The 24,265-nt window shown below is 35.8% G+C and overlaps 3 protein-coding genes and 3 pseudogenes across 3 annotated transcripts; 3 read left to right on the top strand and 3 right to left on the bottom strand.

Annotated features, from left to right (window-relative positions):
* Positions 1–751: 751 nt before the first annotated feature.
* On the top strand, positions 752–5,060 carry LOC116125344 (annotated as a pseudogene).
* Positions 5,061–5,558: 498 nt separating this feature from the next.
* Positions 5,559–7,750, bottom strand: LOC116125345 (protein DYAD-like). The gene is made up of 5 exons (XM_031411079.1): positions 7,008–7,750; positions 6,798–6,915; positions 6,627–6,710; positions 5,831–6,385; positions 5,559–5,726 (listed from the first exon to the last, which is right to left on the bottom strand). Exons 1-5 carry the CDS (start codon positions 7,748–7,750, stop codon positions 5,559–5,561), a joined length of 1,668 nt encoding a protein of 555 aa, XP_031266939.1.
* An 894-nt stretch (positions 7,751–8,644) lies between these two features.
* On the bottom strand, positions 8,645–11,778 carry LOC116125329 (annotated as a pseudogene).
* Positions 11,779–13,848: 2,070 nt separating this feature from the next.
* On the bottom strand, positions 13,849–15,386 carry LOC116125372 (expansin-B18-like). Its single transcript, XM_031411112.1, has 4 exons — positions 15,199–15,386; positions 14,985–15,097; positions 14,416–14,609; positions 13,849–14,332 (listed from the first exon to the last, which is right to left on the bottom strand). Exons 1-4 carry the CDS (start codon positions 15,371–15,373, stop codon positions 13,999–14,001), a joined length of 816 nt encoding a protein of 271 aa, XP_031266972.1. The 5' UTR covers positions 15,374–15,386; the 3' UTR covers positions 13,849–13,998.
* A 1,997-nt stretch (positions 15,387–17,383) lies between these two features.
* On the top strand, positions 17,384–19,843 carry LOC116125346 (annotated as a pseudogene).
* Positions 19,844–20,406: 563 nt separating this feature from the next.
* On the top strand, positions 20,407–23,137 carry LOC116125366 (hexose carrier protein HEX6). The gene is made up of 3 exons (XM_031411109.1): positions 20,407–20,640; positions 21,506–21,828; positions 21,954–23,137. The coding sequence occupies exons 1-3, from the start codon at positions 20,508–20,510 to the stop codon at positions 23,025–23,027; spliced, it is 1,530 nt and encodes a 509-aa protein (XP_031266969.1). The 5' UTR covers positions 20,407–20,507; the 3' UTR covers positions 23,028–23,137.
* The last annotated feature ends 1,128 nt before the right edge of the window (positions 23,138–24,265 follow it).

Genomic DNA, 24,265 nt, shown 5'->3' on the forward strand with positions numbered 1-24,265 from the left:
CGCCGGACTCCTCCTCCTCGCCTGAATTCTCGCTAGCCTCCTTCTCTTCAGAACCGTTTTGCGATTCTTCTCTCTGTTGTTGGGCTGTCGTCGTCTCCTCTGCCTGTGGACCACCTTCACTGATCAGATGATCCACTGGAGTAGCCATTGAACTGCTCGCGCCACTGGACTCTAGGATTCAAAGTGGCATTGGGTTTTCCTCCTTATTGTGAATGTCAGCCATGGTTTTAAGAAATGAAGCTTTAGGATTGAATTTGGTGTGAAAATTTGTAGTTTCGATTGTGAACGTGGACTGTATCGCCAGAAATCATAGAGATTCTGTTTAGGGTTCAAGAAATCGATTTTAGGATTGAATTTGGTGTGAAAATTTGCAGTTTCGATTGTGAATGTGGACTGTATCACTGGACATCGCAGAGATTCCGTTTAGGGTTCAAGAAATCGATTTTTGCCTAATCAGTTTCGATTAAGCAATTTGAATGGGTGGGGCTCATTTTTTAATTTCAAATTTTAAAAAATATTTATTAATTATGATTTTACCTATATATGTTTTAATCTTTTCATTTTAACCCATTTTACATATTTAATGAATACTAACTGTACCACGTCAGCTTTTCTAAATTAAAAAATAAATTAAAAAAAGATTAGAAAGATTTTCAAGGCCATTTTGTTAAATGGAAACTTGGGACGTTCGGGAGTTAAAGTTTCTCCTCTGTTCCGTCCCATTCGTTCCTCGTTCATCATATTTTGCGAAATGGAGACGAACTTGTTGGAGTGGGACCACTGGGTCGAAGCAGCACTGTCAAAGCTTCGAATTTAAAAAGTGCTTCGCTCTCTAAGTCCCATTTACGTCTCCTCCAATGAACTACAGAAAGAACAATCTCCACCCGTCGAAGAACGTGACGATGATTACGAGGTGTTCGATGAAATGCAACCCTGGGATCGATCTGCCGTTGAAATATCAATCTCTGACTCCACCTTTCACAGATGGCTCCATGGCATTCCTTGTTCTGGTACTTTTGCTCCCTTTCTTTGTCTTATATTGATTAGTTTTAATGATATTTTTATGGGGTTTTCATTATATTTGGTTTTGCTTCCTTTTATCCATTGTTTTTTAGGGATGATATTGCCAAGATTTTAGTTAACGTTTTGTAGGATTATACAATAGCCCCGTATCATATTCATAGTGAATAAGTTAATACATATTGTATTAATTAATACCGTGTATATTTAATGTATATACATAATTCTGTACAATAGGTTTAGGTTGTAAAATTAATTAAAATTAATCAAAAAATACTTTATGATTAAAATATACCCAATATAACATTCATTATAGTATTGCAAATGCTACAGGACAATTTGGCTTACCAAACATTGTCATATAGTTATTGGTGAGCGATTTATGCACTAGTGTCGCACCTTGGATTTTACTTGGACAGGGCTATTAACAATATGAGTGGAGACATGGCTTAGTACTTTATTTGATACTCAACCGTTTCTTTTTGGATTTTCAGGAGATGAGATTGTCTCCAGAGATGGAGTAGCTAATGGTAAGGCCACCACATGCTTTAGGCAGTTCAAGAAGCTACTTCTGTTAAATCTCCTAATAAGATTGTAAACTTCAGATACATGGCTGACACCATTTATGAGTGTATTATACCTTGGATATTTTGCATCTTGTCTAGGAAACGTCACTGCTCTGTGGTTCACAGTCCTCTGAGTGACTTCAACTAGTCTTTTGGAAATATTTGCTAGGTGTTTTGGTAATATACCATATGTTTGACAGATTGCTGGTCTTACTATGTTTATATGTTGTGTTATTTATTTATTTTTTAATGTTTTTACTGCTGCAAATCCTGATGTTTTAACTTCTGGCATATTTTCTTGACGATGTGCTTAATTCTCTTCTTTCTGCAGCTTGTTTAGTTTGGATGGAGACTTTGCACCAATGGTTGAACTCGTGAAGCTTCGGAAGAAGTATGGCTTTTTGTTAGTCTTGGATGATGTAAGTTGTCTTGATGGTCCAGTGTTCTACACTTTTTTTTTTAGTTTATTTACAACTTATTTGACTTCAAGGGTTAGGTTAAGCGGTATAGACTTTTGGAATCAACCAAGAGGTTAGGGGTAAAACACTCCCCAAAGCACTTACTTGGATACATCCAATAAGTTTCTTGTAATCCCCAGTTTAAAATTCATGAAGATTTATGAAAGGTTGGGGAATTTCTAGGCATAAAAGAAAATGTTCAAGTATTTAGCACTTGAAGAAACTGTTATGAGTTTGTCTTTTCCATGACACTTGTTGAGGAATTGGACTACATACTCATTTATTTCTTGCACACTTAAAGCCTTTAAATTATGCTACATAAAAAGGTCTTAACATTTCAGTTTTTCAAAAACTATTCTAATTATATTGATTCTTCAATAAATCATTTTTCAGTTGATATATACATTCTCTTTCCTCTCTTTCATATGCTAAAAAGCTTGTCCAAAATTTTATAGTGTATGGCATAGGGAAAGATGGTATCTTCTTCATAAATTAGCTGCAGGTGTATGCTAGCACCAAGTAACTATTCCTTAACTATTTTCAGGCTCATGGAACATTTGTCTGTGGCAAAAGTGGTGGGGGAGTGGCCGAGGAATTCAATTGCGAAAGAGATATAGACATATGCATTGGCACTCTGAGTAAGGCGGCAGGTTGTCATGGTGGTTTCATAGCATGCAGGTAATTACAAGAACCTGGCCCTTTTTGTTCTGTTAAGAACAGAAAGCAGAACAATTCCCTTACATTGTGCTTTTTTGCTCAAATGTAGGCCTACGACAAGGTTATTTTAGCACTTCAATAGATTTCCTTCGAAATTTTCTCTTTAATTTTCGCTTTTGGTGATTGAAGAATTGCCTAGCATATTGTCGCAGTGTCTACAGACATCTGGTGTTAAACTATTGCAGAAACAAGTGCAATAAAATTGCTTAGAAAGAACGACTTTGAACTTAATGCTTAACAAAAATTTCATGAGTTTCCCCAATTTAAGTTTACATGTTTCTATTGTTGGTATCTCAACAAAAGCAGAAGCCATTTTAGCTTGAGAGTAAAAGTATTGAAGGTTTTTGTAGGATCAAGGATGACGGAACATAATTCCTTTCATTGATACAAACAATAGAAGATATCTACTTTCAAAATTTTGGTTTTGATTGCTTCTTTGCGGATTGATGAAGCTATTTTTTCTTTTGGTGGGACATAGCTGAAAGTTATTGATTTTCGCACAAAATAGCTACTGATGCATTTTATGATTTCTATTTTCTTGTTTGCTATAAAGAGCATCTTATGTGCATATGTACTATATTTATATGATGATGGTTAAGATATGTATAATACTTACCGCTATTCTGAATGTTTCTATACAGCAAAAGGAGGAAGCAGTTCATACAATCTAGGGGTCGTTCTTTTATATTTTCAACTTCTGCATCAATTCTCATTGCTGCTGCAGCACATGGTACAGACAATAATTTTCCTTGAGTTTATTTAAAGAAAATTAGTGGCATAACATTTCTTGGATTGTCTTAGTTAGTTTCCCATTAATGAGTACTAGCACTTATGGAATTTAAATAGATGTTTTAAAAGGTAAAGCAATGGTATGATGAATTGTTGTGGTATAACCAGTTTTGCCACTAGATGTGAGTTCCAATGACAGAGAGCTGAATAGTTATTCCAAATTGAGTTTGGTTTGGGTGCAGGAAATGTGGCATGAAGAGTCTTTTTGTGGTTCAATTGTCCCCTTACAAAATGGTAAAAAGATAAAAATGAGTAAATCCTTTACATTGAAAGAACTGTATTTTATGATGTCTCAGGGCATCTTATGCTTCTAGCCATTACCTCTTGTTGTGGTATTTTCTGTTGTTGACAAAGCAAGTATGACTTAGCACCTGCTGTTATTGTGGCAAAATAGGAAACATGGCGTAGAAGGGCTATTTGGAACCGGGTTCAAGACTTTCATGCTCTTACTGGAATCCGAATCTCATATCCCATTATATCTCTTATTGTAGGGAGTGAAGAGAAGGCCCTCCTAGCTAGCAGGTATCTCCTCTCTTTTCTCTCAGCTCTTTCTGGTTTGTGTGCTTAAAGCCATGGCTACAACAGCTTCATACGGTTTCAATTTTATGGAGCAGGCATCTGTTAGAATCTGGTTTCCATGTGACTACAATTAGACCGCCAACAGTCCCTTCCAACTCATGCAGGTTTGTTGCAGTTCCTTTATAATACTTTTTATACTTTCTGTTAAACATGTCTAACTTAGTCGCATGAGTCTTTCCAACTTTCCTATAATGTTCACTCCTTGTATTTCCCAAGTGTTCCCTCTAATATGCCTAAAACGGTTGTTGATATTGTGAGACAACTTTTCATATGTAGAACAATTTTGGTTTGCCAGTGGCCGAACCAAATTGTCCATTTAGATCCTCGTAAACAATGCATGGTGGAAATACTTTATTGTAACTTATAATGGTACATGTAGCTTTCAAACATATGCAAAACGTGTGTTGGGTTAACAATATACCGCAGATTCCTTTAGTCTCCTGTCTCACACACTGAACTACCTGGCAATGGCTCGTGTTAGAGTTAGATCATGTTCAGTATTCAGTTTAGCAAAGTTGTTCATCCATCAACTAACATACCAAAAATAGAACATATTGGAAATATGTATAGAAAACTGAGAACTTATTAAAGAAATCCACGGAGATTGATGTTATGTTGTATATGTTGTTGAAGATCGGACCAACTTGGGTTGATGTCTATCAACATTGTCAGTTATATTGTAATATTTTTGTATCGAAATGTTTTGCTGATGGTTTACTTTTCTTTTACTTTTTCAGATTACGAGTAACTCTAACTGCAGTGCATACTACAGATGATATAAAGAAGCTCACGACTGCACTCTCTCGTCACATCAACATTGAAGACATTCCCAGCAATAGTTCAAATGTATATTGTAAGCTATAGAATTTGATCTTTTTGGGTTACAAAGGTTTGTTGTAATCTATAATTCAAGGTAACTTAAGTAGATGATCATGATAGTCATCGCATATATCCTTAAGTAGAGCAATTTTGTGAATATAAATCTAAATTTCTACCGTTTCAATTTGGGTATTGCATCACTTGCTTGTAATTAGTAATTACCGATAACGGACAGAAATCATTTTTATGATAATAATAATATAAAATAGCATACAGTGGGGTGTGTTTTTGTTTTATTATTTTGGATAAGATTTTTGAAAAAGTAAACTAATTACTTGAAAGAGTATCGTCCAAAAAGAGAAGTACATTCACATTCTTCAAATAATTTCAATTTGTTCTTTACGTCTTGTCTTATATAAGTAAATCTTAATGGACAAACTGTATCCTTTTAACTTTTTTCAAGAATAAGATCAAAATTCTTAAATTGAAAAATCATCTTGCATGCATGTTATCTCTAAATATAAGAGCCAAATTATTATTCTTTCCTTGTTAAAACAACAAATATAAATATAAACTGTGTGGTCATGATGATGATGATAACAATAAATGTTCAACCCCATTTATGCAAAAGTGGATTTGGGGTGGCTAGAGCCAGCCAAGGAGATGATGATGAAGTTGAGGAGCATCCCCTTCTCTTCTGCCCACACTCCATTAATATTTCCTTTCTTTCACCTCCCACGGTTTGCCTCGTAGCATCCTCTTGCTTTTCAGGTTGCAACTGTAACAAAAAGCATGCCAACTTTAATATATATTATCTTCAATACATAGCAAAAAAAACTATGATAAAAATGAAATTGAGATAGCCAATGAAATTATACATACAAATGAAACAGCAGTGGTGATCGTCTCATTTTGTTTGTTGGGAACCACATTGAGGTTAATAAGAGAAGTTTTAGTGTTGGTATTGATGGTAACAGCAGTAGTTGTATTTTTTACAAACTGGGTCTGGGTGGTGGTGGTTTCAGGAGGAAGAGAATAATCACTCAAAGTGACAGCAAGGGGACGCCTCTCAGGTCGTGGCTTGACTAGGGATGTTGAATGGTTTTCCATTTGGGGAAGGTCGGGAGAGAGAAGGAAGTGTGGTGGTGAGGTGGAGGAAGAGGAAACTGAGGGAGGTGTTGGGACCATAATGAGATCTTCAAGAGGGACTACATCCTTAACCGATATTGTCATGTCTGGCCACATAAAACTCCCCTGGGGCTTGCATATCTTGAAACTACTCTTCAGTCTTTTTATTTTGGCGGCTTTGTCTTCTGGCATTATTACTTTTGTTGTAGCCGCAAGTGATATTGTTGATCCCATTTGTAGTAAAGGTGCTGGGGTTGATTTTGATCTGTTTGTTTCCTCCACTGATGATTTTAGCTTCTCCATTAGAACCTGCATGATTACCATTAATTTATGCAATATATGAAATTAGTTAAAGCTTTAAACAGAGACACCATAAATAACCAATCATCACTAAAATATTAACTAACTAATACTAACGAATGTTTGTTAATCAAGTCCAGCATTAATTAATGTACCACATGTTTTCAATTATGGGACAAAGATTCAAAAGCAGATAAACATATCAGAAATAAAAGGAAACTCAGTAATTGAAGGTTTAATAATTGAATACCTCCATTCCACAAAGAGAACGTGAAACTTCCACCATTTGTCCTTCAATCTTAGCTTTCTTATTCACCAAATCTGTATACATCTCCTGCCAAAACAATCCAACAAACACCGAAAGAGTTAGATTAACAACACTCTGGGGATCAAATCCCCTGTTCACTAGTTAATCATTTACCTTCAATGGAAGCAAGAAGTTTTCATGATCAAAGTTCTGACTCGTATTACAAGAACTTGGAGTGTTCACAACAGCCACGTCATCCTCTTGCTTCTTTAACAAGAACTCCTGCATGTTCCTGTAGATTTCCAAACAAGCACAGATATATATCAGTATTATTCAACATCAATTTGTTATAAGGAAATTAACAAGCCTCAGGCAGGTAGTAACCTTTCCATTTTGGCCATGGCTTCCTTGAGCAGCTTGAACTCCATGGCACAAACAGGATCCTGAATCGGATTATCACCAAGGCTCCAACCAGGCGGTGGAATCCAATAAGGATCCTCAACTCCTGCCTCTTTTCGAATATTAACCAAATCAGCACTCTCCAACCAGTACTCCATAGCTCCGTCGGCGTTGTGTCTCCTTCGAAACCTCTCTCGTCCTCCTGGCGCCACCTTCCCCGCCATGTGTTTCAACAAATGATCCAACAGACCGGTATCCCCAATCAGTTTCCTCGCCTCCAATCTCAAAGCCGGCCTCAATATCGGCTTCCCAAACACCGCTTCTTTCTCTTTCAATATCTTCAACATATTAAGTTCCGCTATTTGATACCTCTCTTTCGACCATCTAGAACTAAAGTTCTTTGTTCCTTTATTCTTCATCATCGTCTTCTTCTCACAGCTAGTAATAAACACGTGCGCCGCGCGCTTTCTCTTCCGATTCTCCTTCATCTCCTCAGGTGACCGATCTAACTTCACATCTTCTTCTTCACCGTCTAGTTTCTCCGTCTCGTTATTTCTGAGGAACAGAAATTTCTTCCTATTACCCCAGTTGAGCATCCCGCTACTGTTAAGCTCAGTCAAGCAGTGGCCGTTCTTGGAAGGTTCCAATGAGACGTTCTTGTTTGCAAGAATCTCAACAGGTGGTAATGAGAGTTCATGAGCGGCTTCCTTTTCGTCCAGTGAAGCCATATTCGTCTTCAGCTCTTCTTCAAGGTTACTGTTAGTGTTAGCCTAAGTGTGTGTGTGTATGGGGCTTGAGAGATAAATGCGATTTCACTGATTTGTGTTAGTAGATATAGATATAGTGCTTGTCTGCCCAAATGCATCATTTTTGCGGCATTGTTTAAATAACATGATGTTGCTGCCTCCTACAAAACGGTAATATGAATAAAAATGAAAATTGAGAATAAAACCAAATCGCATGATAATAATTATGTTTATAAGTGCTCATGCGGCCGCACGTAAAACAGAATCAAAAGACAACTGATTTGGGCAAAACGGAACAGAAGACGCGCTCGTAGAGCACGTGCAGGCAGATTTGATATTTCAATTTGATGGGGGCTTTGTGTCCAGCGTCTAGGGTGAATTTGATTGATGCATCGTTGTGAGCGCGTGGGGTTTAATGAAGTGGATGAGGGTGGTAGTTGTGGGAAAAGTGAGTAACAGAAAAAGAGACTTGTGAGCGCGTGGGTTAAATACTTCAAGCACTAAGATGGCAAAGCTTCAGAGTGGAGACTGGAGAGAACAGCGGTGTGAGAGTGGCAAAGTGTTACTTATAAGATGGATACTTGAATTGAATCTTTTTCAAATTACAAATTTAACACAGATTTTCAAGCCTTTACTCTTAAGATGAAATCTCACATTTACAAATATATTTGCAATGAGTTTATATTGAATGTTATAAATGTCAAAATCAATTGCTTCATCTTCTATATTCACAACCACACTCCATACTAGTACCAAAAGCAAAGTACCATCAACATGATTACAAGCAGAAAAACCAGTCAAACGTCCAAAATTCTACATTTTTATTGCTACCATACCACAAACACTTCTCTTGGTGACCGCGTATAGTTACTGGACATGGATCTTTGCATACATAGCAAGGCTCACAACACACTTGACCAAACAACCTCCATCTATTCTGTGAAAGATGAAACACACTGCTCAGCTTCATGGTATTAGCACAACCGATCCAGATGTTTTTCGGCTCTCCAGGTCTGCATGTGCCTGTGTTGCTTGTGCTAAAGCATATGTATGATTTACACGAACCCGCAAGACACCTGATGCAACGATGGCAAATACCTCCCCAGCAGTTTCCAGCACCTCAGCCTGAGTTGTTGTGTATTGCACGAGAGAAAGCCTTGTCAAGAACAGAGATTTTGGTGTCAGTGCTGATAAGGAAACTGGATCTGGTGTACCAGAAGACTGCCCAAAACTCACCATGTAACCCCGAAGCTTTAAGCATGTCAGTGATCCCTGCATATGGTAAAATTTGGATGTTAAGAACTGACTCCCAACAAATTTAAGAGTACAAAGTAGCAGACCTATTAAACCCAACAACCTTTTACGTCAACCAAAACTCTTAATGGATCAACTTGGTTCAATCTGGCTTGCATTTTAGCAACATTTTACCAAAACAACTTCATTATTGATTTAAATTCTTCTAGAAAATTAATCAGTTCTAGCTTGTGGATCAAATTGCTTTCAATAATATAATTAACGTGCTCCATAACCTTATGGGACAACTAGGAAAGATTCCCCGATTTGTCCTCAAGTGGATACAATAAACTTTTAGTTGTTTAAATTCCAAATCAGTTATCCTAACACAGATGCACTCTTGGCGACTAATATAAGCTGACACGAAATGCAGACTGAAAAACATGAGCATCATTTGAGTGTATCTACTTTAAAAGGTTTAGTCAAGTTACTGCTTCTGTGACAAACCCTATTCTATACAATACTATACTTCCCATTGATTCAATCATCTGTACATAATAAGGAGAATAAAGTCACGTTACCTGAAAGGTGTCTTTTCCTACAGAATTATACAAAACATCTACCCCATTGCTTGATGTTATCTCATTAATGCAGGCAACAAAATCCTCTTCCTCGTAGATTATAACATGGTGACATCTATCATCCTTGGCTTGAGCTGCCTTCTCTTTAGTTGAGACAGTGCGAATAACAGTTGCATCCAGAGCATTTGCCCATTGGCATAATAGAGATCCAACCCCCACCATCATATCCTCCCCCTCCCCCACCCCCACCACCCGCCCCACCCAGCTGCAGCATGAACAAGAATTCTGTGTCCACCCTCAACCTGTGTATATAAAAAGAGAATCACATCCTATTTACTACTGAAGTAAGAAAAGAAGGATCAATCTATCTTACCAGGTCAGCAGGATATCACAACAATCATGCTACATCATTATTAAAATGACTAAAATAATGAAATTTTGAAGATAAATAACACATTCATGATGAAGGCATTTTATTCGAACAGTCTTTCATATACGGAGAATGCCCATATGCCAAACTTTTTTGTTTTAGCTAGCCATAGAGATGTTCAATTCAAGGATAACTTACTTAAAAGTGATGTTCTTCCCAAAATAGTTATATTAGCTTACAATTAATAAATCAATTGTTTTCCTCCAGAAAATCATTTTTTATTGCTCTCTTTTCTATGTTTTATAAGTACAAATGCTCTATGTGGCTCATTCTGCACACATTTATGACAACAACTTTGACATGTACAATCATTGATAAAATGTCCAAATATCAATCCTCTTGATACAAGCAATAATTCTTAAAAATAGCAACCACAATGAGTTTTTCGTATCATATAAGTTTTCTGGCAAAGAACTATTTCGTACCCTGATAATGGAACTTGGAAGAGCAAATGCTCCAAGATGCACATGATACCTACCTTGAAGCAACGACGAAGTAGAAACTGAGTTGTCATACCCTTAAGTATGACAGAAGCTGCAATACCAAGTGAGATAGAAGAAGGAACAGGAATTGCAGGAAGGATCTGCTCTTCAGAATTCATTGGATTGCCAGCGTAAGCCACGATATCTCCAACTTCCCTGCCTTACAGTAAGCCCAGGGCCCACAGCAATCACCTCTCCAACAGCCTCCATACCTACAATAGAGAAACAAAAGTCGTTTAATAGCCTTGCAGCTGATTTATTCATGATACTGCATGAGCAAATGTCCTAGCACCCTGGCTCACCAAGCAGGTATACTTAATCTAACATCATAAAAAACACAGCAACCTAAATTAACTTGGAATCAAATACAGAAAGTAACTTCTAATCAAAGGAGTTTGTTGGCAGTAGCTTAGACCAAAAAGATCACATAACAAATATGATACTTTGAGAATTGTCATAATCAAATTTCAGATTAGATATCAAGTATTATTCATAATCTTCTAGCCATTATTAATCACATAGCATCTTGCACTAACTTACACATCACTTACAGTCTACAGAGAAGAAAATAACAAGGGCTATGCCATACTCAATAACTTGCACAATGCATCTAATAAGCAATTATTGTTTAAATAACTAGGAGTCATTCTTTCTTGAAAATGGAAAATAGGAAATATAAAATAACATGGCCACACCTGGGGTGAAGGGCATTGTGGCAGCCTTATAAACGCCTTTCCGGAAGTAAATATCGATAAAATTAACCCCAAATGCTTTGTTTCTCACGCGTATCTCGCCTTCACCAGGCTCCCCTATTTCCATGTCCTCCCACTTCAGAACCTACCATAATCACGCACAACAAAAAGTAATAAATTATACCCAGAAAACATCTCCATTTACAAAACTTAGTAACAACTCTTGCATTTCCCATATTAATGTTTCATTTCTAAGAATTAAACTGCAAAATTATAAATGACCCAGATTGCATACAAGGTAAATTTATAAAAATTTCATATTCAACGGTAGTGTAATATAATAAAACAACCATAAATTGGAATCAATAATACAACAAATTGATCAGGAAATAAGGAACAGACTACAAACCTCAGGTCCGCCAAGTTCATGAACCCTAATGGCTTTGACCATATTTGATATTGGAGATGCAGAATCGGTGGCAAGTGCTTTTACTTTAGTATATCTAAGTAAGGTGGAGAGGTGTAAGTGGAAGAATCGTGAGAAAGAAGAGGGTTGATTTTTTGTTGAAACGGTGTGAAGCAGAAGCTAAATGTGATAGTTTTAAGTGACGTTCAATATTCCCATTTCCCATTATTAGACCAAAGTATTGACGATTTATTGGTGCTGTTGAATACCCACTCTCAGTGTGCGTGGATGGAATACAGGGACGGTGAAGACCGTCAGTCCATCACTGCGCTTTCGATTTAGGAGATGCTTGTATAAGTTTATAAATTGGTTAAACTAGTTTATAAGTTTTAAAATTAAGTTAATCTATTTATTTATAATTTTTTTAAGTTTGTAACTCAAAAAATTAAGGTAGGATAGGTATTTTTTTTTTTTTTTTTGCTTATAAATAATCTACTTATAAGTTAGTTTGACCAAATTAGTTTGGTTATACCTTTTAGATAACCTTTTATTTTTAAAAAGAAAATGCTTCCTAAACCTACTAAATTTGACACTATCATCTTACATGAAAAGATGTTATATATGTCTTTAATTACAAAATATATTCATAATAGAAGCTTAATAAGACAATATATTGAAATAAATGGTATTACTTTTTTTCTTTAAAAAAAAAAAAAGCTGTTTGTGTAATATTATACTAGAAATTATTAATTAAATGAAAATTGTTATTTTTGAAAATAATTAAATATTTACCAAAAAAATATTATAAAAGCCCTTAAAAATATCATAAACCTTGTAAAAATATTAAAAACCTTTATAGAAGGGGTTTTTCTTTCTTTATAAAAATCGTTAGATCAATTGTATGATAAGATAAATGAAATTAACCCATACACAAAAGAAGTCATATTAATATTACTCATAAGGTGCGTGTGGATCTGAGTAAGATAAGATAACGGGGGTCATTTTTGTTTATTTTGTAAGATTTCGTTGTTTGATTTGCAAGTAATAAAATGTTATGGCTATCTTTTATTATAAATAGTGTTTACTGTTGGTAATCAAGGGGTAATCAGATACTCTCTCTAGGGGCTATTATTAAAAGATTACCAGGTAATTTGATTTTTATATCTATTTTTCTCTTAATTAAATATCATTCAAAAGTCTACCAAATAACAATTACCCAGCCCTTTTACATTTGAGAAATTAGCTAAAACACTCTAGCCACAAAAAAGTTTAAGAGTTAACAAAATACCCCCAATCATCCAAGACCACCGCCGGCCGTCAGCAACCATCACCAGCCAACAGCAGCAGTCACCATAATGGCATACGAATAATGGGATCTGGCTGGTCATGCGCCGTTAAGGCCTTTTCCGACCATGAATCCCATGGCCCAAAAAGGCTAAATTTGGCAATTTCTATGGCCATTTCAAGGCTAGATCTATGGCCATTTCACGGCCTCATCTTTGGCCATGAAACGACCATAGATTTGGCTATGAAACAGCCATTAGTCTGTGATCCATGGCCGAAAATGGCTTTGCCAGTGCACGGCCAGTCGTGCACCATTCTGTCGACTATCGACAGTGGTGACTAGTTACCAGCAATAGACTTGGGGTGGGTGGAGGTATTTTGCTACAAATCAAAGTTTTATATGGTTAGGGTATTTTAGAAAATTTCAAATCTAGGGGGTTAAAACAAATGATTAAAAAAAATAATATTATATTAATATTTAAAAAGGAGGACAATTTAGTAATCTATATAACATACTCACCCATTTATCCTCCCAACCAAACATATTATTCACCAATTTATTTAAACCAATCAAACACATTTCTTAAACATTCTCAATAATCTTCAAGATGATCTATCTTTCCATTAATATAACATTCCTCTACAATAAAATATCATATGATCCAAACACTCCTATAGAGATTACTAAAAAGTCCAGCCTTTATGAAATTTTAGGTCATGAATAATATTTACCAATTAAGTAAGTATTTTTTATAATTAATTTTGTGGTTTATAAGTTCTGCAAGTGGCTTGCTATTTGTAAATGTTGATTGTTTATTAGGGCTCATTGCTTTTAAAAAAAAAAAAAAAAATTGATTAGATTTTTAAACATCTCATAATTAATATTAAAATTTTATAGTAAGTTTAAGTGAGACCAAGATTTTAGTAGAATAGTATTTCACATGTGCTTATTATTTATTCAAAGTCACCATCATTCACACATGCTAAATATTAATTAAAACTAGCTGCAGCCTGCACCTCAACATTACAAGATCTTCATCTTCTCCATAATTGTGGGTGATCAATTCTAACTTAACATACTAAACCTATTTATAATTATTTGATCTCAAACTCAAACTCATTTCATTCCAGATAATTAACCACTGATCTGTAACTAGCTCCCGCCTTCCATCCTTGAGGTATCACATTTTTCGCCACCAGCGTCTTCCCTGAATACTCCGATGTCAATTTAATAGACAACGGAGCATGTAATTCTGAACCTGCATCCAGCTTCCAAACCGCTCCCCACGATTGTGTCATGCTCCTCCATTCACCTGACCCCGAACCCTCCTTTAGATCAACTGCTCCAAGATCTCCATCTCCCTCTTCAAACTCAACCACCACCGCAAAGTAGTTTGGATTTGACCCCTGGTCCACATGGAACACTATCTGTTTCCCTGAATAATCACATGCAACCCTGCAAATTTACACTGCCCCATCAAACTTTTGAGTTACCATTTAACCTAGTATATATCTTAATTGTATTGAATTTATATCTACCGTGCATATTGGATTTGCAATACTCCGGCATCACGAAGTTTTTCCTCCTTTCCGGGAATTGCCATGGAGCCGAAAGCCGTGCCGCTGAGGTCAAAATGTGCGGAATCGGTGGCACAAGCACCTCCGGGGCAAAAATCTGTTATCACCACCCTCACTGGTTTCCCAGAACATGATGGGTGACTGGTACATTTGACCTGATTGATCATGGTGGACACTATTAGTGATGAATTTCCTATTATAATTAAGTTTAGAAGAAAAATAAGTCACGGGATATATAAGTCAAGAACTTGTTGAATTATTAAAGTAAAGTGTTAGCTAGAAACAAAACAAATTAATCCGAACAGTTTATAATTCTTTTTAGAGAGTCTAAGTTTCTCGCAACACAAAAGTGCTTTCATTAAAGTAGTTTCATTTGGTAACGCTGAACACGTTGGGTTTATCTTTACCAAACCCAAACTTCACATAATACACACAGACGTCTGTGTCTATCTAATAGTACTACTTTTTTATTATATAATATCAAAAACACTTTCTGGAAGCAGAATTTTGAGTAATATTCATAAATATACCTCATAACAGGCACCACATTCCTTGCCAGAATCATAAAGATTTGGGCCAATTGCAGTGACAAGAGAAGAGAAAGGACTCTGAGACACAGCATTACCATACCCACAAGAACCTCCTGCATGAACAACATTTAAATAATTCACTCAACAATATTAATAATAAACATACATATGCATGCGTGTCTCTCTCTTCTATATAAATATTTATACACATTACCGTCGCTTCCGGCACCATCTGGGCTGCCGTACCAGGTGGCTCCGGCAGGCGACCACTGGGTTCCAGTGGATGACAAGTTCAAATGTTTTGGGTAGAAGCAAGAAGAAAGCTGTAAGTAGCAAAAGAAAGCTACCAAATAGTAGAGGAATAAACTTGCCATTTTCAGAAACAACATATAAGAATTAAGAACTGCTATCAGCTTTAGCTATGATTATTAATCCGGAAAATTGCTGGTATTTATAGAAGCAAAAGCATGTGCGTAGTCGCCATCGATCCATGCAATCACAATATATTTATAATTATTCACGGCTAATCTCTTTGTCCTGACGTCCAAATACGACGTTAATTTTGTAATCCCTGAATATATGCATGTAATCAAGTTTCAATTTATAGAAATTTGTTTGTACGTTGCATGCACCGAAATTCAAAAAAAAAAAAAATTTAATTTAATTCTAATGTTCAATTTATATCATCAGTCTCACGTATGCATTGATTTTATTATCCATATCAAATCGTCTAAAAATATTAATTTGGGTTGAAATTAATGATCTTTTTGAATTAAGTCATAGTGTAAGTGATTTAATTAATTAAATGAAGTAGAAAAAACCATGGCCGGTTTGAAGCGGGGCCAGCTCTTTGATCTTTGATTACAACATTTAATTTGTAATCCTGTGATTAAATACTATTTTCTCCATGTATTTTGCCGTTGATAGTGGTTATTTATCGTTAATCCCTCGAGATTGTGTCCAAATTTTTTTCAAGATTTTATTGATTCGATGGCCGTGATTGAATTGAAGGGACCCTTAATTTTGGATTGATTGATGTTAATTCATATTTTATTGATTTGGGTGGAAGTTATTCAACCGTAATAAGTATATTGATGGTTGAGTGTTTGGATTTATCTGTGTATAAAATCAACCATGATATGTTTTTTTTCTAATTTCTATGAGAACGAAGTCTCACCCACCGAATCTATCATTTTCCTCCCGATTTTGCACTTTATCTTGTATTTATTTTGTAAAAGTTATGTTAAGATTAGTATACATTAATAGAATTAAATTAATAGCTAGCGGAAAAAAAAAAATTAAAAAGGTAAGACTATATGAAATTGTTTGTAAATAAATACATTTTATATTTGAGTGAGTAAATGACATGTTTCGGTTTAGCGAAATCTTAAGTTGATACCTTGATTACGTTTATTTTAGATTTTTATCTTTAAATTAACAAAAAACTGTTTAATATAACGGTAAAGGGTAAAAAGGTCATTTGAATTGCATTAAATCTAAAATAGAAATGAAAATTACAAAATAACCTGCCATAGCAAAAATTCCTCTCAAAGCACCCCTTCTCTCTACAAATTAGCTCGTTTTTTGTCAGAAGTGTCAGCGTCATTGTCGGCTGGTTCGAGTCGATTCCGACCGGTTTTATCACTAAAATTGGCCAAAATCAACTAATTTTCGCAAATTCAACCCTTTCTTACCTCGAATTAGACTAGATACCACCGTTTTCGCTGTCACCAACCATTTTTTCGCCAACCGCCTCCTATCTTTCTAAGTCAAATTCTGGCCAAATCTGGCGACCAAAATCAAATCTTCCAACACCCTTCTAAACGCTGGCCTTCGTTCTACAAAACTCCTCAAAACCCGTCACCTGGTTTCCCTCCAATTGTCGGGCATGAAACGCTGCCCTCTCATCGTTGTTTCTTTGTGATTTGCTTAGTTGGGAGCTTTCTGGAGGTTGATTTTTGTAGTTTTGTGTTTGTTGTTGCTATAAAAGTGTTGTGTTGTATCTTTTTGGACTGATTTGTGGGTGTTGTTTTGGGTTTCCATCATCCTTAACCACTCCCAACTCTCCCCCTCTCAAGTGCATGCCAGATGCTCAAGGAAAAGACCCACTGGCGATTTGAGGGTGCACTAGGGAAGGAAAGGTAGGGGTTTTGTAGTCGATGATGTAGGGAATCTGATAGTAGTGTTAGTGGTGGTTTCCGGTGTCAAAATCGATCAGAATCTGGCCTAAAAGACGAGAAAACGCGTAAAGGGACAGTGGTCATTGGTTGGTGATTTGAGGGTGCACCAGGGAAGGAAAGTTAGGGGTTTTGTAATGGGTGATATGGTGAATCTAATGGTAGTGTCAGTGGTGGTTTCCGGTGTCAAAATTGACTGGAATTTGGCCTGAAAGATGAGAAATGCGCAAAGGGATAATGGTCGTCGGTTGGCGATTTGAAGGTGCATTGGGGAAGGAAAGTTAGGGGTTTTGTAATGGGTGATGTGGTGAATCTGATGGTAGTGTCAATGGTGGTTTCCAGTGTCAAAATCGACCAGAATTTGACCTAAAAGACGGAAAAACGTGCAAAGGGACAATGGTTGTCGGTCGGTGATTTGAAGGTGTAATGGGGAAGGAAAGTTAAGGGTTTTGTAGTGGGTGATGTGGGGAATGTAATGGAAGTGTTGGGGGGTTCGATGTTGTCAGAATCAAGCCAAAATGAGCTTGAGCCGGCGCTCGATTTGGCAACAAAGGAGAAGAGGAAGGAGATGAAGAGGAAGGAGATGAAGAAGAAGGAGGTTTGAGGGTAGTTTGGTAAAAGCACCCTTTGCTCTTGTGTCATAATCCACCCATCACTAACGACGTCCATTTAAGGGTGAAAATATGGAATAAACGCAACTAGAGGTATCAACCTGGATTTTGCTAAACCTTGGATGGAAACCTATCGTTTACTCTATTTGAGTGGATAAAGGTCGGACGGCTTAAATTACTCAAGGTTTCCACATTATATACCATCTGTCGTACTTGTACCTATCTATGCTTGCAAATGAACAATGCACGAGGACAAATTTTAACCTTTTTATTATTATTCTTTAAAAACAAAATTTTGATACTTCTTAAATATATTATTTGGTCCATATTTACGTATTATTTCAAATTTTCATTTTTGAATTAGATAGAAAATTATGTCTTTAACACTTATATTACAAAGCCTTGTCGTGGGATCATTTTCTAATATGAATATTCTTGAGCTTTAAATAATCTTGTAATTAACGTATCTCCTTTATTATTCATGTGTGATTAAATTTATTTGTTTATTATAATTTTTATTATTAAATATTTATGACGAGTTAAAACTTCTTCTAGTATGAAATAGGATGTTCATTTTTGTTTCTAATTTGTAAAATAGAAGGAAGTTTTTACTAATATTGACCAAATTAAGGATCCTTAAACATGGATTATGCATGGCAAATGTTGATTAAACTAAAAACAAAAGGGGTGGATCATTTCATGGACTGGCAAACGAGCCCACAAGAGACTGCACAATAGTACAATACGGGTATAGCTTAAGCCCATTACTTTATGGGGGCTATGGCTATCCATTTCAACTGAGCCCATCTGAACATATTTAAGGCTTAGCGCAATTTCAACATTTCCAATTGAACCAGCAAGTAAGTATAAATGGCTTGAATTAATTAGTATAAGAATTGCAGATGAATATGTTGTAGACATAATTTTGAAGAAATTTTAAGAAGAACGTGATTATCCATTGATTGATCAATTATCTTGTAAACTCCTTAATCATCATTCATTTATCCAATTATCAAATTTAACACTGATGAGATCCGATTTAGAATTTGCTTCGAAACATTTACAAAGAAGATAGATATCATTGAGATCTTATCACAAGGACTTTATGAATGTATTAAAAGAAGAAAGAAGGGAAAAAATAGATATAGAATTGAAGAGAGCGAGTGAAAAAGGAAACAAATTAGTAATATAGAAAAAGATAATATTGAAATTTGTTTATATAACATCTAGTAGAGTTAAAAATAAAAAATAAAAAATTACAAAATTAATTCAAAAGATCAAGGGTGGTTGCAGTCCCTGCTTCAATGCTAACATTAGGTGCAATCTTCCTTCCAGATACGCCTAATGGTCTAATCCAACGCACCAACGATCATTAAAAGGCCAAACTGATGCTGCAACATGATGTCCAAGCAGAACTTGATGATTTAATACGAGCAAACTCAATCTCAAAAACTGTTAAACACCCATTTCAGAAAATCATACGAAGAAAATATAGGCCCCGACTGCCATTTTTTTACACAAGTTACAGGTATTACTGTCATTGCATTCTATGCTCTGATATTGTTCAGGACGGCTGGTCTGGGTGAAAGTGCATCACTCATGTCCACCAGCCTTATGCTACAGGATCAACATTCATATCGATGCTTGTAGTCGATAAACTTGGGCGAAGAGTATTGCTTTTAGTTGGGGGGATCCAAATGTTTGTGTCACATATAGTCGTTGGAGGGATTATGGCAACTCAGCTGGGTGATCATGGTGGATTGAGCAAAGGGTATGCTTATATAGTCTTAGTTCTGATATGCATGTTTGTGGTTGGATTTGGGTGGTCATGGGATTGGGGGCCATTGGGATGGTTGGTTCCAAGTGCGATTTTGCCCTTGGAGATCAAATCAGCAGGGCAGAGTATTACTATTGCAGTGTGTTTTCTCTTTATTTCCATTGTTGCACAGACATTTCTAGCTATGCTTTGTCACTTCAAGTCAGGGATTTTCTTCTTCTTTGGAGGATGGGTGGTGGTGCTGATGACCTCATTTGTGTTCTACCAGAGACTAAAAATATGCCAATTGAATAAACGGATAAAATTAAAATTAATACATTGAAACTTCAACTTGCAATTTTGTTTTCTATTTCTGCTTCAAAACAATCCAAAATATCCAGTCACATTAGAAATAAAAGGATAATCATTATATTCCAATGTAAAGCAAATATTAATTCATTACATGAATCCTTCTCTCAATTTATAATTTCCAAACTAATGCCAGAAAATCTCTTTCCAGGGAAACAAAAAAGATTCTCCTTCAATGATGAAGATTGTGATCACATATTCTTTTCTCTCTTGCCTAATCTGTTCAACAAGTAAAATACTAGTCATAAGACTCCAACCCCACATGATGCTAGTGCTACTACTATATAGTCCAACGTACAATTGATATTTTATTTTGAATATTCTTTTCTCTCTTGCCTAATCTGTTCAACAAGTAATATACTAGTCATAAGACTCCAAATTCTCTTCCATGTTCAACCCCACATGCTACTACTATAAATTCCAACGTACAATTGATATTTTATTTTGAATATTATATCTCATATATACTTTTATGGTTCATCTCTACAAGTCATTATTGAAGTCAAGAGTGGCAGCTTATTTTTGTCTTTAACTATCTACAACTTTGAACTTAATTTCTCTGTGTTCTGTGACTGTGAGTGAATTTGGAAGAAATTTCAAGCTATCAGCCATGGCAGTCGGTTTAGCAATAACTTCTAGTGAAGGCAGGCAATACAGTGGCAAAATGACTTTGTTTGTTGTCTTGTCGTGTATGATGGCTGCCATGGGAGGAGTTATTTTTGGCTATGATATTGGAATTTCAGGTTTCGTCTCTTTCAATCCTTCACCTTTAATTTTTCAGTTTTCTATTTGGTATCCATTGTTTCTAGACTGCAGTTAGCCTCCAACTTCTCTTCAACAATTTTTAGGATACAATATGTTACATGTTTTACCTTGCTTTTGTCAATCATTTATTTTCAATAAAGTTCATTTACCCTGTTTCAACCTTGATTATTTGGCTGAGTAAAATATCTTTTTTATTTTTTATTTTTTATTTTTGTATAGCAGAGAGCCCTTCTTAAGTGCTAATCTTGATTCAATCCAGTTCACCATTATTTAGTCTAAAATTGTTAGGTCCAAGCAGACTTCTTCCTTGACAATTAGTTGTAGCTTACAGTTTTTTTTTTATGTTGACCTGGCATCTTATCTGATACATAGTATATTAATAAACACTGAATATCTTAAAAGGATAGAAACTAACATGCATTCATATCATTTTTTATGTGTCAAAACTTCTTTGTAGACTCACATTAACGTAATTATTAAAAATATCACAAGAAATAATATAAATTATGGACTACATAGACATAGATTAGTAAAAATGTGATAAGACAGAAGAAACGGTTGACAATAATTGGGAAAACTTAAGCACTTACCAATTGTTAGAACTTAGTCTTAGATAAATAAGAAACAAACATAAAACCTGTAGGCCTTTTGTCTGTTTCTTATTAGGACAATTTAAAATATGTCACTCTATCTCTTTCCATCTTTTACTTTTAATTGTATTTGTACTGGTGTAGACTGGAGAGTTGAATTTGAATTAATGAATTACTCACAATTAGTGTCAAAATGTTAGTCATATTATCTTGGCAAGGTGAACCTGATTAAGAACATTAAATTTTTATGAAGGTGGAGTTACCTCAATGGAGTCATTTCTGAAGAAATTTTTCCCGGAAGTGTACACGAAAATGAAAGAAGACACAAGGATCAGCAACTACTGCAAATTTGAAAGCCAACTGTTGACCTCTTTCACATCTTCTCTCTATGTTGCTGGTCTTATCGCTTCCTTCTTTGCCGCCTCCGTCACCAGAGCCTTTGGCCGCAAGCCCTCCATCTTGGCTGGAGGCGCCGCCTTTCTCGCTGGTTCAGCCTTTGGTGGGGCTGCAGTTAACGTGTATATGCTTATAATTGGACGTGTCCTTCTTGGAGTTGGAGTTGGTTTTGCGAACCAAGTAATTGATTCATATACTTCTGAAAATGAAAAATGAAGAAATTTAATATTGGCATTGTACTTTTGATGAACATTATTTGCTGTCTTGGGGGTCTTTTAACATGAGCGTCTTTATTCGCTGTGCAGTCAGTGCCACTATATCTCTCAGAAATGGCACCACCAAGACACAGAGGAGCAATCAACAATGGCTTCCAATTCAGTATTGGCATTGGGGCTTTATCAGCTAATTTTATTAACTATGGCACACAAAAGATTGAAGGTGGCTGGGGCTGGAGAATATCTCTAGCAATGGCTGCAGTCCCTGCTGCAATACTAACACTAGGTGCCCTTTTCCTCCCAGAAACACCCAACAGCCTCATCCAACGCAGCAACGACCACCAAAATGCCAAGCTGATGCTGCAGCGCGTCCGAGGCACTCCTGATGTCCAAGCTGAACTTGATGATCTGATCAAAGCAAGCTCCATCTCAAAAACAATTAATCACCCATTTAAGAAAATCATACAAAGAAAATACAGGCCTCAATTAGTAATGGCGATAGCTATACCATTTTTCCAACAAGTTACAGGTATCAATGTCATTGCATTCTATGCCCCACTCCTCTTCAGGACAATTGGACTAGGTGAAAGTGCATCACTCATGTCCGCTGTTGTAACTGGCCTTGTCGGTACAGGATCCACATTCATATCAATGCTTATAGTTGACAAACTTGGCCGAAAATTATTGTTCCTAATCGGAGGGATTCAAATGCTTGTGTCGCAAGTAATGGTTGGAGGGATCATGGCAGCCCAGCTAGGTGACCATGGAGGATTGAGTGAAGGGTACTCTTATTTAGTATTAATTTTGATATGTGTTTATGTAGCCGGGTTTGGATGGTCATGGGGGCCATTGGGTTGGTTAGTTCCTAGTGAAATTTACCCATTGGAGATCAGATCAGCAGGGCAAAGTATCACTGTTGCAGTGAGCTTTGTGTTCACTTTCATTGTTGCACAGACATTTCTGGCAATGCTTTGTCACTTCAAGTCAGGGATTTTCTTCTTCTTCGGAGGATGGGTGGTGGTGATGACTGCGTTTGTGCACTTGTTTTTACCAGAGACCAAGAATTTGCCCATTGAGCAGATGGAAATAGTGTGGAGAGAGCACTGGTTCTGGAAGAGAATTGTGGGGGAAATTAGTGAAGAGAGTAAAATGCAAGAAGCTTGAATATTTCAATTTACAAACATTATTGGTGACATTTTGTACAAGTTTCAGCTTGCATATGTGATGCATGATAAATTTAATTTGATAGTAAATTGTTCAAAGGTAGAATTTTTTTGGTCAATATATAGTTGATAAATATTAATAAAATCAATCTAAATGTGATGTATGATAACTTAAATTTCAAAGTTTCATTCAACTTTTATTCAGTTTGACAAACCAATCTAATCTAATGTATGAGTAATATCATATTGCTAATTTTTTTGTATTAAAATAAACGATAAAAAGGTAATTAGGTAAATATTTATTAATCTATCACATTATCAATTTTAATAATACCCTAACATCATGGGGTTTATATTATTTCTAAAATCCCATTATTTAAGAAATTGTCGTAATTGAATTTCAGATGAGATATCACGCATTATTCATAATCTTCTAGCAATTATTAATCACATAGCAATTATTTAAACTTGCATTTTATAAAATATTGATGGTAAAGAGAAAAATTGGTGCAACGTACAGCTTTATTAGGATTTTCTTGGGATTTCACTGTTCATTAATTGGACAGGCCCGCTCAAAGCCCATTATCTAGATGGTTAAAAGCCCATTATAATACTTTTTTTTAATGAGCTTTCAAATGAACCCAATAGGTAATTATGAACCCAGTTTCACATATGGGTCAATTTTTTTGGGCCATAGGTAAACCCAATAGAATTATAATTGGCCATAGATAAACCCACTAGAATTATTGGACCTGTCTTCACACTGTTCTAACTAAGGAGAGATTGGTCGGTAAGAGCTATTACTATTTACTGTAAAAAGAAAATGTTATTTATCATTTTCCATATGCAGACCCTTCACAAAACTCTTCAAAATCTTTACCAAACTCCAATCTATTATTATGTATACAAATTTATTGGTTTTACTATTCATTTGGTTAAATGCAGGTGACCGAGATTAACATCATTCTTCCTCTTTCCAGGTTGTTTGAAAGCCCATTTTCTTAAGTTCAAACCATACCCCTACATCACTTTATAATATTCAGGATCAGATAGAGACATTAGAAGCAGACAACAACAAATTACTACTGGAAAATCAGGATAATGCATAACCAATAGTAAGAAAAATAAGTTACAAAATGTATCTTCTAATTCTTGGAATCCCAAATCTATTGAGTCTTGTCAATAGGGACATATCCAGGATTCTGATTCAGTGGGTTCAAAACATCAAAATTGATAAAT

This window comes from Pistacia vera, unplaced genomic scaffold (genome assembly GCF_008641045.1).
Source record: "Pistacia vera cultivar Batoury unplaced genomic scaffold, PisVer_v2 Contig163, whole genome shotgun sequence".
Classification (NCBI taxonomy): Eukaryota; Viridiplantae; Streptophyta; class Magnoliopsida; order Sapindales; family Anacardiaceae; genus Pistacia; species Pistacia vera.

What these genes read in the sequence shown, in the direction of transcription:
- LOC116125345 (XM_031411079.1), bottom strand. Translation starts at nt 7,750, where the DNA reads ATGGCTTCACTGGACGAAAAGGAAGCCGCTCATGAACTCTCATTACCA. An exon ending in ACTTCTTGCTTCCATTGAAG is followed by an intron (nt 6,711 to 6,797) that starts GTAAATGATTAA and finishes TTGTTTTGGCAG; the next exon opens with GAGATGTATACAGATTTGGT. An exon ending in TCACCACTGCTGTTTCATTT is followed by an intron (nt 5,727 to 5,830) that starts GTATGTATAATT and finishes TTTTTGTTACAG; the next exon opens with TTGCAACCTGAAAAGCAAGA.
- LOC116125372 (XM_031411112.1), bottom strand. Translation starts at nt 15,373, where the DNA reads ATGTTGTTTCTGAAAATGGCAAGTTTATTCCTCTACTATTTGGTAGCT. An exon ending in AGATGGTGCCGGAAGCGACG is followed by an intron (nt 15,098 to 15,198) that starts GTAATGTGTATA and finishes TTGTTCATGCAG; the next exon opens with GAGGTTCTTGTGGGTATGGT. An exon ending in TTGCAAATCCAATATGCACG is followed by an intron (nt 14,333 to 14,415) that starts GTAGATATAAAT and finishes GTAAATTTGCAG; the next exon opens with GGTTGCATGTGATTATTCAG.
- LOC116125366 (XM_031411109.1), top strand. Translation starts at nt 20,508, where the DNA reads ATGGCAGTCGGTTTAGCAATAACTTCTAGTGAAGGCAGGCAATACAGT. An exon ending in CTATGATATTGGAATTTCAG is followed by an intron (nt 20,641 to 21,505) that starts GTTTCGTCTCTT and finishes ATTTTTATGAAG; the next exon opens with GTGGAGTTACCTCAATGGAG. An exon ending in GAGTTGGTTTTGCGAACCAA is followed by an intron (nt 21,829 to 21,953) that starts GTAATTGATTCA and finishes TTCGCTGTGCAG; the next exon opens with TCAGTGCCACTATATCTCTC.